Here is a 16,296-nt window from a genome sequence, read left to right as displayed (position 1 = left end):
TGCATAATATTGTGTTTGCTCAACTTAGGATATATTAAGATCCTTCAGAACGCCATTTGTTTCATCTGTTGTACAGAAAGTGACCTTGTTTAGCTTGTTCACTTGTGTGGCTGTTTGGATTATTAAGATGACAAAAATGCCCTAAGAATCGTATCCACTTTCTCCATACTTTAACGAAGTCAGATGGCTCTGTTGGTGAACTTAATACTTCATATGTGCATAAATATAACTCATGCAATCCAGCCTCTAAACACAAGATAGCAAACTGCCTACATTAGAATAACCACTGCGATGCAGTAATTTAGACTGATCTTAATGGTTCAGATCCTGATCAAAGATCCTAATCTGGTACCGGCCACGCTACGATTCCTTCTGGAAAGTAGAGCTTATAGTTCTCACATCCGACTATACTACTGATAACAAGTACCAACTTCTTTTTGGGTGAATACATTTTAAAAAATGTTTAGCGAGTTCTGTCTGGCCTATCCTTCTGCACTCTCGAAGGGACACTCTACCCGAATGCTTACATAGGTTTTCGAGAGCATTAAGGTTCTCCTTGCTCAGTGACATCTCACTCAACCACATGTCGTTTCTGGTTAGTTCGGCACTTTTGTTTGTGTAACCATATATCATGGTGCTAGTGTATAGGCAGGTGTGTAACATAACAGATCAGCTGGCTTCATAGACTTGTCCTCAAGTTTAAAACCTTATCAAACCATGCCATCAGCTCTACTTCCACCTCTCCACGCATCAGATAGAAAGAATGAAAAGTTGATATATTTTCCACTGTTTTCTTCTTTGGAGAAAAAGCATGTCTGCGTGTGTGCATTGTTGTTTTTACTCGTATCACTGAAGTTGTTTGAATCAATGTCACAATTATCTGTCAAGAAGTCATTAGTTTTCTGTGTTCACTACTTGCATCTTGCCGTGTAATTGAATTTGTCTTGTGTCTGTTGAATTCAATTGATTTTTTTTTTGTTTTGGTGGACCTTGTTTTCCTGACAGGAAGCCATCTGAAGTTGAATGTAAACAGAATAAAATTATGCTTAAAATGGTCGAAGCTGTCAGATTTCAAGTCTTCTCGATATGGGGAGAAGTCCAGAGTGTTCCAAAAAGATCTCCTGAAGAACTTATTAAAAAATAAAATATCTTCATTCTGATGTATTTTGTAGAAATATAATCTAAAAATCTTTGAGAACTTCGGAAATGTAACCAAGGTAATTATGTTGAGAAAAATTATAGTCTATAATAAAGGTTTCTATTTTTGGCACAAGGCCAGCAATTTTGAGAGAAGTTGCAAATGAATTAGATCGACTCCAGTGCTCGACTGGTACTTATTTCACCGACCCTGAAATAACGAAAGGCAAAGTTGACCACGGTGGAATTTGAACTGAGCACGTGAAGTCGGACGAAATACCGCTAAGCATTTTGTCCGGCTTACTAACGATTGTGCCAGCTTGCCGCCTGTATAATAGTCTATAATAACGATCTCAGTATTTAACTGGTATTATATTTTGTCGATTCTCTGTGGGTTTTAACTTCAGAACGACGTGAAAATCAATGACATATTGTAAGGAATATTTTCTGACAGACTTATTTGTCGACTTTGCCAATCCGGTGCCCAAAATATGAAGACAAAGTTGAAGAAGAGGAGGAAAGAATAAAGACGAACAAGGCGAAAAATATTAGAGAAGATGAGGCAAAATGAAGGATAGAAAAAGATAAATTGAAAGAAGATGACAAACAAGGAAAAATGGCTAAAACAAATGGTGATTTCATATCTTAGGATCTAAGAGTATTGTAGCGAAAGTATACACAATTGTAACATAGTCAAGGGATTGTATTCCAATATATTACTGGTATCGATCGATTACCTCAAACTCGGGAAAACATCAATATCAACAATAATGACAAACCAGGTAATAATTTAATGAAACGAATAGTGGTGGTGGTGTTGGTGGTGGTGATGATGTCCATGATAATGTCCATGATGATGATGATGAATATGATTCTGCTGCTTTTGTTGTTGTTGTTGTTGCTTCTGTTACTGCTGGTGAGGATAATAATGCTGCTGGTGTTGATGACAACGGCAATGTATATGAATATTTTGTTGTATGACGATGATGATGACAAATATACTGATGATGATGATGAAGATGGTGATGATGATGATGATGATGATGATGATGATGATGATGATGGGGATGATGATGATGATGATGATGATGATGATGGTGACAAAGATGATAATGACAACTACGACTACAAAGACGATGGCGCTGCTGCGGCCGTTGTTGTCACTGCAACGACGCCGACAACGACAATGATGATACGACGACGACAACGACGACGGGGATGATGGTGATGATGATGATGATGATGATGATGACAACGACGACGATGTTATTCGATTGGCGTAATAGAAAAACATTGACATCATACTCGACGTCAACAGAGAAGAAATGCAATTCATTCTGACAGGTCCTTAGAATCTTGGAAAAAAGGATTACTAAATACTGATGGATGTTTTAGCACATGAAATAAGGAAATTAGATATGTGTGTGTGTGTGTGCGTGTGTGTGTGTGTGTGTGTATGAAAGTATATATTTACATAACCATTTGCACAAACATGTAAGGAAGAGTAAACTAATTTTCAACTTCCTTCGTGTCATTTTTATGTTAATTTTAGACCTATATATGTATTTATACATATACATTACCTATGTATATATGCGTATAACGTGTGCATATACATACATACATGCATACATACATACATACACATATATATATATATGTGTGTGTGTGTGTGTGTGTGTGTGTGTGTGTGTGTGTATATATATATATGTATATATATATATATATATATATATACATACACACACACACACATGTATATACACAGACCCCCGCCTCGTATATGTAAATATATATATATATATATATATATATATATATACTTATACTTACATACATGCATATGCATATATATACAGATATATATATATATATATGTATATATATATATCTCCTGTACTGTCTCTGACACCTCTGTCCCCTTTCTCGACATTTCGGTCAGCATCCTCCACTCCGCCCTTAGCACCTCCATCCACTACAAACACACAGACTCACACTCCTATCTCAACTTCTCCTCCTCCCACCCTAGACACACAAAACTTTCCATCCCCTATTCCCAATTCCTCCGTCTACGCAGACTTTGTAGCGACAGCCATGACTTTGAGACTCAGTCTCAACTCATGGCTCACCACTTTAGCCTGCGTGGATATCCACCCACCACCATCCACACCGCCCTTGCCAGAGCACGTTCTGTGGACCGTGCATCTGCTCTCTCCCCCCGAACCCGCCCTGCCGTTTCCCGCCTCCCTTTTCCCCTCACCTACCATCCCACCACCCTACCCCTCCAACGCTCCATTCTCCGAGCTTTTCGGCGCCTCCAGTCCGACCCCTCCACCTCCCACATCTTCCCTAATCGACCCCTCCCCTCCTTCAAACGAGCCCACAACCTACGGGACCTCTTGGTCCACAGCTTCTTCCCCAACCCAACCTCCCAACCTGGCTCTTTCCCCTGCTCCCGTCCACGCTGCCGCACTTGCCCTTACCTCTCCAACACCACCCTCCTCACCAGCACCCATCACCGACCCTATCGCATCACCGACTCCTTCACCTGCACGTCTACCAACATCATATATTGCCTCTCCTGCTCTCTCTGCCAATCCCTGTACATCGGACAAACGGGGCGGCGCCTGGCCGACCGATTCGCGGAACACCTCCGAGATATCAACGTCGGCAATGACACCCCGGTGTCACGCCACTTCCGTTCTGCCGGCCACTCCTTGCGGCAACACCTGTCGGTGTTTGGATTGTCCATGCACAGGGGCCATCCGGACTCCCGTTTGCGCCGTGAACAGGGATTAATCTTCTATCTTCGCTCCTTTGCGCCACATGGGCTCAACTCCCCTCCACTCTTCATCTAACCCCCTCCTCCTGTCTCTCTCCCCCACCCTCCCTCCTACCACCCATCTCTCCCCTCCCCCACCTCCTGCTCCGACTCCTACTTCTTTGTACCTCTCTTCATACTTCTCTCCACTCCCACTTCTCTTCACCCCTACTCTTTCTCTCCTCTCTCTTACTCTCTCTCACTCTCTTCTCTCGTACTTCCCCCCCCTCTCCCGTACCCCCCCTCTCTCACTCTTACTCTCTACACTCTTACTCTCCTACTCTCTACACTCTTACTCTCTTACTCTCTCACCCTTACTCTCTACACTCTTACTCTCTTACTCTCTCACCCTTACTCTCTCACTCTCTTCCCCTCTCTCTCACTCTCTTTCTCTTCCTTTCTTCTTCCCCCCCATACCCCTCTTCCCTCTCTCTCACTCTCTTTCTCTTCCTCTCTTTCTCTTCCTCTCTTTCTCTTCCTCTCTTTCTCCCCCCATACCCACCTTCCCCCTCTCTCAATCCCCCTTCCCTCTCTTATACCCACCCTCTCTCCTCTCTTCCTCTCCCCTCCCATACCCATCTTCCCCCTCTCTTACATCCACCTTCCCCTTCTCCCTCCTCGTCAACACCCCTCATAAGCTCATCCCACCACACCCCAACACACTCCTACTCTACCTTCCCACTCCACCCCATCCAATTCCTTACACCCACCACCCACCCCTACCCACATACCCCACCCTACCCACATACCCCTACCTCTACCCCACACTCCACCCATGCCTTCCCCACCTCCCAACACCCTCACATCACACCACACCAATACCCTTGCATCACACCACGCACACCACACCAATACCCTCGCATCACACCACGCACACACTACAACTGACCAACTACTTTCTTCCTTTCTCCCTTCCCCCATTTTCACACTACATACGTCAAGATCACCAGCAGTCTACCTCCCACACACAGCCCCTCGTTCCCGATCACCGTTTGTTATCTCCCCCTTTCTTAGCTCTCCTGAAATAAGAATTTCTCACTTCCGGTCAGTCATTGTTATGATCGGCCATTATTATGATTGACCGTTGACTGAACACTATTCAATTTTTTTTCTCCGTGTTTTTCTCCTTGTCTCCGTATTCTTTCTGTTGAAGAGCGTAGCTCGAAACGTCAAAGACTTTCCGTATTCCCGAGCGTCATACTAATATATACTTTTGTTATTTACACCACCTGTCCTCGTCTGTTGTTATTTTTTGTATATTCTCCCATATATATATATATATATATATATATATATATATATATATATATATATATATATATATATATATATATATATATATATATATATATATATATATATATATATATATATATATATTAGAGAGAGAGGAGGGGAAGAGATTAAAGATATGTTGATATATAACGATAGCCTGCAGATGGATATACAAACGTACGTACATTCGTCATTGATACCCACATGTATTTTTAGTATATCAAACATTGAGTGTCATCAAAAGCCCAGCCTCAGGCAAAACCGGAGAAGACATTTGATATGTTTGCACTATGAAATACGTTCTAATAAACTTTAGAATTCATTTTTTACAGCACACACACACAGACAAACACACACCACACACATATACATATATGTGTGTGTGTGCGTATGTCTGTGTGTGAGTGTGTGTGTATGTGTGTGTATGTATGTATATATGTATGTATATATATATATATATATATATATATATATATATATATGTATGTATGCCTGTATATGTGTATGTATATACATATACATATATATTTATATACGTACATACACGCATACATACATGAACGTACATACACGCATACATACACGCATACATACATGAACACACACACACACACACACACACACACACACACACACACACACACACACACACACATATATATATATATATATATATATATATATACCTACTCACATTCAGATTTGCTTTGTTTCTATAAAAAACAGTATAACATTAAATTGAAGCTTTTCAGAAGAGCTTAATAACGAAACACACCTATATAATTTGATACGTGTACATATAGACACGCATAAATGTACATGTAAATGCTAAATATATGCATGCACATATGCGCATATATACATATATGTACTTAGTGATATTTCATCTATATATACTGACATAATCACGTACTTTTGCCTGTATGTATGTATGTATGTATGCATGTATGTATGTATGTATGTAAGTACGTATGCTGAGGCAAGCAGCGTTAAGAATAAGTAAATTTACAGAAGATCAATTCAGAAAAAATACTGAGAAAGAAGACAATTAGAGATAAAAGAATACGTTACTTCAATGAAACCTAAAATATACACAGACCTAGTTAAGGATAGAAGAGTTCTCTTGAAGATTTCAAACATTACTAGAAGAAAGAAACAAATAGCTTTTCAAAGCTGAGCTATTACAAGGATAGTATACGAAATCTGTTACACAAGCGTAACATACAGGCGCAGGCGTGACTCTGTGGCAAGAATTTTGCTTCCCCGCCACATGGTTCCCTGTTCAGTCCCACTTCGTGGCACCTTGGGCAAGTGTCTTCTAACTGTAGCCTCGGGCCGACCAAAGCCTTGTGACTGGATGTTATTAATGGCAACTGAGAGAAGCCCATCGTATCTGTCTGTCTGTCTGTCTGTCTCTCTCTCTCTATGTGTGTGTGTGTGTATGTACATGTGTGTGTGTATGTACATGTGTGTGTGTTTGTGTCTTTTTTGTGAGTGAGTGTGTGTGTGTGTGCGCGCGCGCGCGCGTGGTCTGTATTTGTGCCGGTGTTTGTCTCCCACCGCCGTTTGACAACTGGTATTGGTGTTTTAACTTGGCTGTTCGGCAAAAGTATCAGGCTTAAAAAATACGGTCGATTCCTTAGACTAAAATTCTTTAAGGCTGTTCTCCAGTATGGTTAGTGACTAATGACTGAAACAAGTAAAAGACAAAAAATAAAAGCGTTTATTACATTTTGTAGGAATTAATGGTTGTCATTGATCCGTCTAAGTAGCAGACAATTATTTTGTAATGTCTTTGGTTACCTTTACGTCCTAAGCTCTGATTTTAAATTCTAATAAGCTGAACTTTGTATATAACTAGTTTTATTATAGCTCCGATAAAATAAGTACAGGATCGATATACTCGAATATATTTTGATACAAAATTGTAGCCAGTGGGGGACTGGGTCTAAAAATACTGGTTGCCAGGAGACTAAGGGGCTACAATACTATCATTTAATTTTTTTTTGTTAAAAGTATTCTTTTCAACTGCCTTCAAACACAGCTAGGCTGAAATAAAAAAAGAGTGAATAAAAAATTCTCAAATTTGAGGGGATGGGCCCCTTAGATACTAACATGGGCCCCCATATATGGATTCTAAGGGCGCAGGGGCCCACTTGCCATAGGGCAAGCTGGCATACTAGCCAGTCCTCCACTGATTGTAGCTATAAGAGATATCATTATATATACAAGGTGTTTGAGCTAAATTCGATAATTTGCATAAAATGAAAAGAAAACACAATATCCCAGGCGAAAATGAAAGTATTTTAAAAGATCCAAATATATCAATTATGGCTGGAAGATAACAGTTTACTCACCTTCCACTACAGCCTCAAGACGGTTCGGAAAAATTATGCGTTCCTCTTTGTATCCCTGGCAAGATCTTTGAACACCTCCTTGATCTTGGCCATCAGTTCGACCTTGATTTTGCAGGCAAAGCGGTTGGAGTCTTTCTAAACTGTACTCCTTACATAGTAATCCATGAGATTAGAATCAGAGGAATTAGGAGGCCGGCTAACTTTTTCTCAACTACACTATTTAATCTTTATGCTCTCCATCGCTGTGGACTGTTCACCAATACTTCAAGCTGTTTCTGAAAAAGTAGACATAAAAAATAGTCAAATTTAGCCCGAACACCCTGTGTTGTTGTTGTCAGCTCTGATCGCCAAACTATGTAATCAAAGCCGCTCCGGTTGTGTCCACACCACCTTTTTCCATAGCAGGGAGTATATTATCCGGGTGGTGAATTTGGAGAAATGTTACAGGGAAGAACAAGACGCTTTAAGAAATTTGTTCCCGTGGTTCGATTATTTTTATTGAACAAGTTTTTATCGAACGACTGTTCATCGAAAATCCGCTTGTAGTGAACGAATTTTATCGAACGATTTTTATCAAGAGACTTTTCACCGAAACAACTTTTTATCGAAACGACTTTTTACGAAACGACTTTTCTGCAAACATATTACATCCGTAGGGCAATTATGTGAAAATAGTTAAAAAAAAGTTTTAAAAAACTTGTATGATGAGTAGCACAATAAGGGTGTGATAGACCCCGGTTTATTACTGTTAATTTGTTTTATCAAACCTCTCGTAAGAGAAATAAAGAAATGGGAAAGCAAGTTTGTCAAATTCTCGCAAATATACCCTACTCCCTTAATAATAATGAGATAAAATGAGATGGCTAAAGATGGAGCGCTTTTGATCATTCATGCAGGGAAGAAGTTGGGTTAAACAGAAACAAAACTACTTGGAGTGAGAAAATGAAATTTTGAAAAATAAAGAAAATCCTTTTTTTCGACCATAAACCTCATTATCGTTGTTTCAAAAGTCCCAGTCGGTCCTTTTTCAAGAGAACTATGATTCAGGGCATTCCAACCGTGACCATTCTGTCCTGTTTTCCTTAGTATGGTGTGTCCCAGACTACAATATACAATGTCCTTTGTTCAGACACCAGGCAGGGAAATACGTAGAGTCCCCCTTATTGTTTCGATAAGTAATTAGGTATTATACCTATGTTAATTTACAATGTTGATTCCAAGTCCTCCTCCCATGGAAAGTCATTATTGAAACGATCAATTAATAACAGTGTCATTCTAGTTCAATCATTAAGGTGGAGTCACTAAGGTTGATTGTTAAGCATGAAAACATGAACAGTATTAGAAACAATAGATGAATTATTTCTAGAACAATAGACGTGATAGCCACATGCATATACATATACATACACACACTGTAGTTCAGCCGATAAACTGCGTGACATAATCTCCTCGATCAGAGCTGGTCTCGACCTAAACGACAACGACAACGAAGACAACAACAGTAGCAACAACAGCAGCAACAACAACTAAAAGAATATCAAAAATAAAAGCAACAGTAGCGACAAGGACGATATGAATGTTATAAGAGTAATGGATTGGCCACTCGAAACATCGTACGTAAGATGAATGGGAATTCACGTAGTCGCGATTACATAATAGATAATGCACGAGAAATTATAGAAGTTATGTTTTAATGTTCTTTGTAATAGAAGGCGTAAACCAGTTTTTCAAGAAAGTGGCAGCGTACGCTTATACATACACACATACATACATACATACATACATACAAACATACATGCAAACATACATACGCGCAGGCATACGTACATATATGCACATAGGTACATATATACATTCATACAAAGATGCGCATATATGCTTACGTACAAACACCTGTGCATATATATTATGGATATACATACATACACATACATATATACATACTTACATACATACATACGTACATGCATACATACATACATGTGTGTGTGTGTGTGTGTGTGTGTGTGTGTGTGTACATACATACATATATTTAAAGATATACATCCATATACAAGCATACGTGTTCATACAATCTGAGTTTTATCGCACACATCTAACATATCTTTTTGCGTAGTCTGACATAAAGTAAAATTAGAATGATCATACACACACACACACACACACACACACACACACACACACACACACATCAACAAGCGTTCACATTCACACAGGCATACAGACTTTCGTCAATTTCGACATATGTGTAAGTGACTTTTTATTCGACGAACTGTGCAAACTACCCATTAAATTACAGTAAAAATTGTCCGAATATTCCCCACTCCCACGCAGTGGAGGATCTACAATATTGGGGCCCTGAAGCTTAAAATGTTATGGAGTCCCCCTTTACAACCAGCAACTGTACAGTAACATCCAACAACGGTCAAAAACTCCAGCTTGAGGTCCTGATAGACCAGGTGCTAAAGTTATGACGAGGAGTCCTTAAAAATGAGTCTGAAAGTGAGCCCACTTTCCATCAGAAACGAAGTGTAGATAATCACCGATATCTTTGTCGATGTGGCTGTTCCATGGCAAATCACTGCAAATATTTTCCAGGCTATGTTTTATACTTTTAGAGTTATGTGGGTTGAAAATTAGGGAAGCGTTATATATATGCATGATACATCATTAGGATACATATGAAAATTACAAAATTTTTTTTTTTTTCTGTTTTTTGTAGCAACAGTTTTTTCATATGACAGCTTCCTTGAAATGTTATTTTCTAGAGACAATATGCATAAGGAATTTAAGCGCTCTTCAATCATCGTAAACCGAAATTTATTCTTTACAAAGGAAATCTTTGAGGAACCCCTTTCTGCTTCACAATTCGCGATAACCATTGTCAATTACAGCTTATGTGCAGTGGTAATATTAGGGAGCACTTCAATTAATTGTTGCTCATAAATAGGCTGAAGAACTGTGCATTGCATTTTAGATGCAAAACAGATAAAAGAGGAAAAGGATCCTATCAGCTTTAAACGGAGTCTAGACAGATTTCTTCAAGGAATACCAGATTAGCCACCCATACCTGGATACAACTCACTCAACAAGAACTCACTACTTGAATGGACCATGAACAAAACTTGACTGAAAAGGGATTTAGATAATCCTATCAGGTGGTGGTATTAAGTTAGACATGGCTTTGGTCGAAACATATCTAAGTTTTACATATATATATACAAGGCAAACCGAAAGAACGGAAAGTAATTCAAATGATTCATATTAATGTAAACTATTTTTCCGCTGGGAAACATGTTTCTATGGCATGATGTACGTTTCTTAAAAAAGAAAAAACGTCCATGCTTTTACCCCGTTAGCAAAAATAATAAAATAAATGTCATGTATACAAATACTTATATGCCTTTGTATATTTTTCGATAGAAATTAAGTTAATACTCTAGTAAAAACGTTTCCCTGTTGAAATAGTCAGCAGTTATTCAACTAGATTAATATTACAAGAGGTATTAAGCCCTAACTAATACGGATTATTAACTTGGTACGAGGGTACTAAAGAATTTCGTTAACGGATTTATTATCCATCTAATTCCAGTTCGTTATTAACATATTTATATTTATGTGCAAGCATGGATGTATGCTAAGAAGTTCACCTTGTAATCATATGGTTTTGGATTCAGTTGTATTGCACAACACCTTGTCTTCTACTATAGCACCGGGCAGACCAATGCTTATTGAAAGAATTTGGCTGATAGAAACTCTGTGGAAACAAATATTATGTGTGTATGTGTGTATATCCTTGTATTTGTGTTTGTCCTCCATCACTGCTTGATCACCAGTGTTGGTCTATTTCCAACCCCGTAACTTAAAGGTTCGGGCATATGAACCGATAGAATACATAAGCCCCATACTTTAAAAATAAGTATTGTAGTTGATTTGTTAGACTAAACTTTTCAACGCAGTGCCCCAGTATGTCCCACTCAATGCACGCATATCGTGTATGTGCAAGATTAAACAAATAAGGCAATAAACAGGTACACGCACACATATTTATAGATTATACGGATTTCAAATTTTGGCTCAAGGATAGCAATTCCGGGGAAGGAAGAAAGTCGCTTACATCGACCCGAGTACCCAACTGGTACTTATTTAATCGACCCCAGAAGGAGGAAAAACAAAGTTGACCTCGGCGGAATTTGAATTCAGAATGTGAAGACGGATGATATACACCTAAGCATTTTATACGGCGTAACTAACGATTCTGCTAGCTCGCTGCTTAATAGATGTATATGAATATTGGCTTTGTTTATTTTGTACAAACGTAAAAGTGCTCAATGTAATGTACTAGAAATGGTAGAGCAGGGGTTCTCAAATAGTGGGCTGCGGTGCACTCTTGCCGCACGTATATAACAAGGAGTAGCTAATGAAGAAAACAACTGAAAGTGACTGAAAATAACAGAAAATGACAATGGCTTATATTTTCTAGCTATAAAAAAGAAAAGTAACTGAAAGCAATTGATAAAAGTAGCAATATTAGAAAGTGAATGGCAACTATTGTAAATAATTGTCAATGGCAACGGTCTAGTAAAGAATGGCTGTCGTTAATTATAATTAACATAGTTTGACAAATGGTTGAGAATCAAGTGATTATCAATGTTTGATGAGGAATAATAATGAGCGAAACATGTTTGTCAGTGGCTTGACAATTAATTGCATGGATTTCTTGACAGATTAATATACAGGGGTTGGACAAAATAATGGAAACATCTAGCATCATAGCATCATAATTTTGAAATATCTATGAAACCGTCAAAAGCTTGTTTATTTTTATGTTTTGTTTTTGATTTATTATTAGTGTTGCTTAATATGTTTTACTAAAATTGTTGTTTGTTTTCAGATATCATCAGAAAAAGGGAATTAAAATTCATTAAAACGACAGATCTATCGGACTTTCATAGAGGTCAAATTGTTGGTGCTCGTATGGCAGGCACTAGCGTAACGAAAACAGCCGAAATATTTGCTGTATCAAGAAGCATTGTCTCTAAAGTAATGACAGCCTTTGAGAAAGAGGGAAAAACCTCCCCGTCGAAACAAAACTCCGGAAGAAAACCGAAACTTTCAGATAGGGACCGAATTGTTAGAAAGGATCACAAAGTACAGCCCTCAAAATTACAGCAGAGGTTAATGACCATCTTGAGAACCCAGTTTCCGCAAAAACTGTTAGCCGGGAGCTGTGCAAAGCCAGATTTCATGGGAGGGCTGTAATCAGAAAACCATTACTTTCAAAAACAAACGTTGCAAAGCGTTTAGAGTGGAGTAAAACTTACAGAATTGGTCCCTAGAGCAGCGGAAGAATGTTATTTTTTCGGACGACTCATCCTTTAACTCATTTCCGACCATCGGCCGAGTATACGTGTGGAGACAGCCAAAAGAAGCATTTGACCCATACTATCTTCTTTCAACTGTTAAACATGGAGGAGGATCTGTGATGATGTGGGGAGGGGGAGTTATATCTTGGAAATTCGCCGGCCCAATGGTTTCCCTTCATGGCAGAATTATTAGTTAAGACTATTTAAACATTTTATCTGATCAAATTCATCCTATTTTTGCGGAACTGTTTCTGGAGGGAAACGCAATCGCTCAGGATGATAATGCACCAATTCACACAGCTAAAGTTGTTACTGAAAGGCAGGAGGAACATTCTAGTGAAGTTGGACATTTTATCTGGCCACCACAGTCCCCAGATCTCAATATTATTGAATATTTATGGTGCATTTTAGAAAAACAGATGAGGAGTCGATATCGTCCACCATCATCACTACAAGAACTGGAGACTGTTTTAGCTGAAGAAATGGACAAAAATTCCTTTGAAAACAATTCAAGCTCTGTACGTGTTCATACCTCGGAGAATTCAAGCTGTAATTACTGCCAAAGGCGGTCCTACCCCATATTAAAATAAATTTGTTTGAAATTTTAAGGTGCTTCCATTATTTTGTCCTGCCCCTGTAGATGTTAAAGAAAGAAATAGATTAATAACGATATATCAGAGAAAGAAAATGTATGAGAAATACGGAAATACATCTTAAAGGAGAGATAAAGGGAGATACAGTGGTAGAGAGAGAGGGAGAGAGAGAGAGAGAGAGAGAGAGAGAGAGAGAGGGAGGGAGAGAGGGAGAGAGAGAGAGAGAAAAAGAGAGAGAGAGAGAGAGAGGAAGAGAATAAAGAAATAAACGCATAGAGGAAAGAAACAATAGAATAAATTTGCAATGTTGGTTTGACATAGACATAAGGCCTCAAGTTTTGGTGAATTGGTGTAATCGGCCTAGAAATTAACTGATATATATTGATCCCAACGAGATTTGAACTCATGACGTAAAGTGGTTTCTATATACCACAGGACATTGTCTCCGCGACTCCACTGATTCTGCCGATCCATCATTCTATTTGTACTATTAACGAACGAAAGGTAATAAAAATATTCCTCATAAATACAGGCTTCCTCATAAAAATGTAAAGAAAATGCTTTTGTAATTATACCTGTAATTGTGGTTGTCATGATAGCTATGACTGTGAGAATGATGGTAATAATAGCTGATGGTAGTAATGGTAGTTGTGGTATGGTAGTTGTGGGCAAGGTGGTTGTGGACATGGTGGAATCGATAGTAGTATTTGTGGTTGTACAAAAATGGTGGTTGTAGCGGTTTTGGCATTGATGGTCGGGGCTAGAGATGCAGCTGCTGATTGTGATACTAAGATGGACGATTTATGCTGTCGTTGTGGATGGTAATGACGTTGGTTGTGCTAACTACCGCGATGCTTACTGTGAGGATGTTCAAAGTGGTTGCGGAGCTAATGGGGGTTGTAGTGATAATGCTGGACATGACATGCGAGGTGGGTTTGTTGCTGCTATGGTAGTCGTTAATGGAAAAGACGAAGCGAAAGTGAGAAAAAATAATGGAAAGAGTGAGAGAAAGGGAAGAAAATGAAGAAAGTGGAGGTGAGGTAGAATATGAGAAAGCATCCTCAAGGGTGGGTGAGTATATGCCAAGCTTGTTTCATTCAGTAGCAAAAATAAATAAATACATAAATAAATAGATTATTTGATAAGTAAACGAATTATTGCCCAGGTATGATTGTTTGCAATCACATGACTTCCGGTTCAGTCCTGCTGCGCTGAATCTTGAGCAAGTATCTTCTACTATTACCCTGGGCCGATTAATGCGTTGCGAGTGAATTTGATAGACAAAACTGTGTGGAAGCCGGTCGTATATAAATATGTGTATGTGTGTGTGTGTGTGTGCGTGTGTGTGTGTGTGCGCGTGTGTGTGTATGAGTGTGTCTTTGTGCCTGTATATGTGTTTGTTCCCCCTACTTTACATGCGATGTATGTTCATAACTTAGTGGTTCGGCAACAGATACAGGTCAAATAAGTACGAGACTTTTAAAAAATAAGTACTGGGATCAATTTGTTCGGTTAAGCCTTTCAAGAGATTCCCTGGCATGGTCGCAGTCAAGTGACTGAAACACGCCTGGTCGGGATAAATAGAGAAGGTTCAACGCAAAGCAGGCGTAGCTGTGTGATAAGAGGCTTGCCTCCAAACTACGTGGTTCCAGGTTCACTCCCATTGAGTAGCACCTTGGGCAAGTTTCTTCTACTATAGCTTCAGGCCGACCAAAGCCTTGTGAAGAGATTTGGTAGACAGAAACTGAAAGTAGCCAGTCGTATACATACATACATACATACTTACATACATACATACATACTTACTAGTGTGTGCGCATATGTGTGTGTGTGTGTGTGTGTGTGTGTGTGTGTGTGTGTGTGTGTGTGCATGTGTGCGTGTCTTTGTATCTGTGCTTGTTTTCCAACACCACTTGACAACACCGCTTGACAACTGGTGTTGGTTGTATACGTCCCCGTTACTTAGCGGTTCGGCAAAACTGTCCGAAGTACCAGGCGTAAAAATGCACTAGAGTCGATTCCTTCTTCTAAAATTCTTCTAGGCCGTGCTTCAGCATGGCCACAGGGAAGTAAAGGATAAAAGATGTAGACATGGGAAATATACATAAAAACAATATACAGTAATGCTTCGCCATATCGCAGTTGACCTATCGTGGTTTATTATTTAAGTTTACGTCGATTCCTCTGTGGTGTTGTTTTGTACTTATAATAAAATAAATTTATACAAATTATAAAAATAAAAAATAAAAATACACAGTACAGAACTGTTTCTACTTCGCGGATTTTCACCCATCGCGGAGGGTTTTGGAACATAACACCCGTGATAGTCGAGGGATTACTGTAATCCGTTAAGCGTTAATGTATCATAACAGCAAGTAACAAACTCAATGTATACCAAACTGATGCCAAACTGGCGATAATCTCGAGCAATTTTTATACTATCTATGATTAATGATGTTTCTGAAATTGGTTGAGCGACCGTCTTCATTTTATGATTGCTTGCATAATATGAATATGGAGTTTGAAAACAGTCAGGAATTAACTCTTGATGTGAGTTTATTCTTAGGTTTCTGTGTTTGTTTTTGGATTCATTTTTTAAAAATTCCTCGCCAATGGCGAAAGAGCCAGTTTTTGCCCCAGAGACAAGGCTCTTTCATTGGAATTTAGCCATTAACACAGCTGTCATGCATGTAATATGTATTTCTGTATGCACACATGCATATATATATATATATATATATATATAT

At 38.8% G+C, this 16,296-nt stretch overlaps 1 protein-coding gene across 2 annotated transcripts in view; it reads left to right on the top strand.

Annotated features, from left to right (window-relative positions):
- The window catches only part of LOC106870627 (uncharacterized), a 33,120-nt gene extending 22,181 nt beyond the window's left edge, over window positions 1-10,939 (top strand). Inside the window, exon 3 of one of the 2 annotated variants that reach the window (XM_014916762.3) lies at window positions 10,313-10,939. In XM_014916762.3, the coding sequence (XP_014772248.1) occupies window positions 10,313-10,536 (224 nt within the window). In that variant the 3' untranslated portion in view covers window positions 10,537-10,939. Of the gene's footprint in view, window positions 1-1,005; window positions 1,405-10,312 lie in introns of those variants that run through there. The other variant, XM_089339712.1, reaches the window with a different exon arrangement.
- The last annotated feature ends 5,357 nt before the right edge of the window (window positions 10,940-16,296 follow it).

Source organism: Octopus bimaculoides, chromosome 2, assembly GCF_046866305.1.
Source record: "Octopus bimaculoides isolate indiv1 chromosome 2, ASM4686630v1, whole genome shotgun sequence".
NCBI classification, from domain to species: Eukaryota; Metazoa; Mollusca; class Cephalopoda; order Octopoda; family Octopodidae; genus Octopus; species Octopus bimaculoides.
This window is presented reverse-complemented; position numbering and strand designations above follow the sequence as displayed.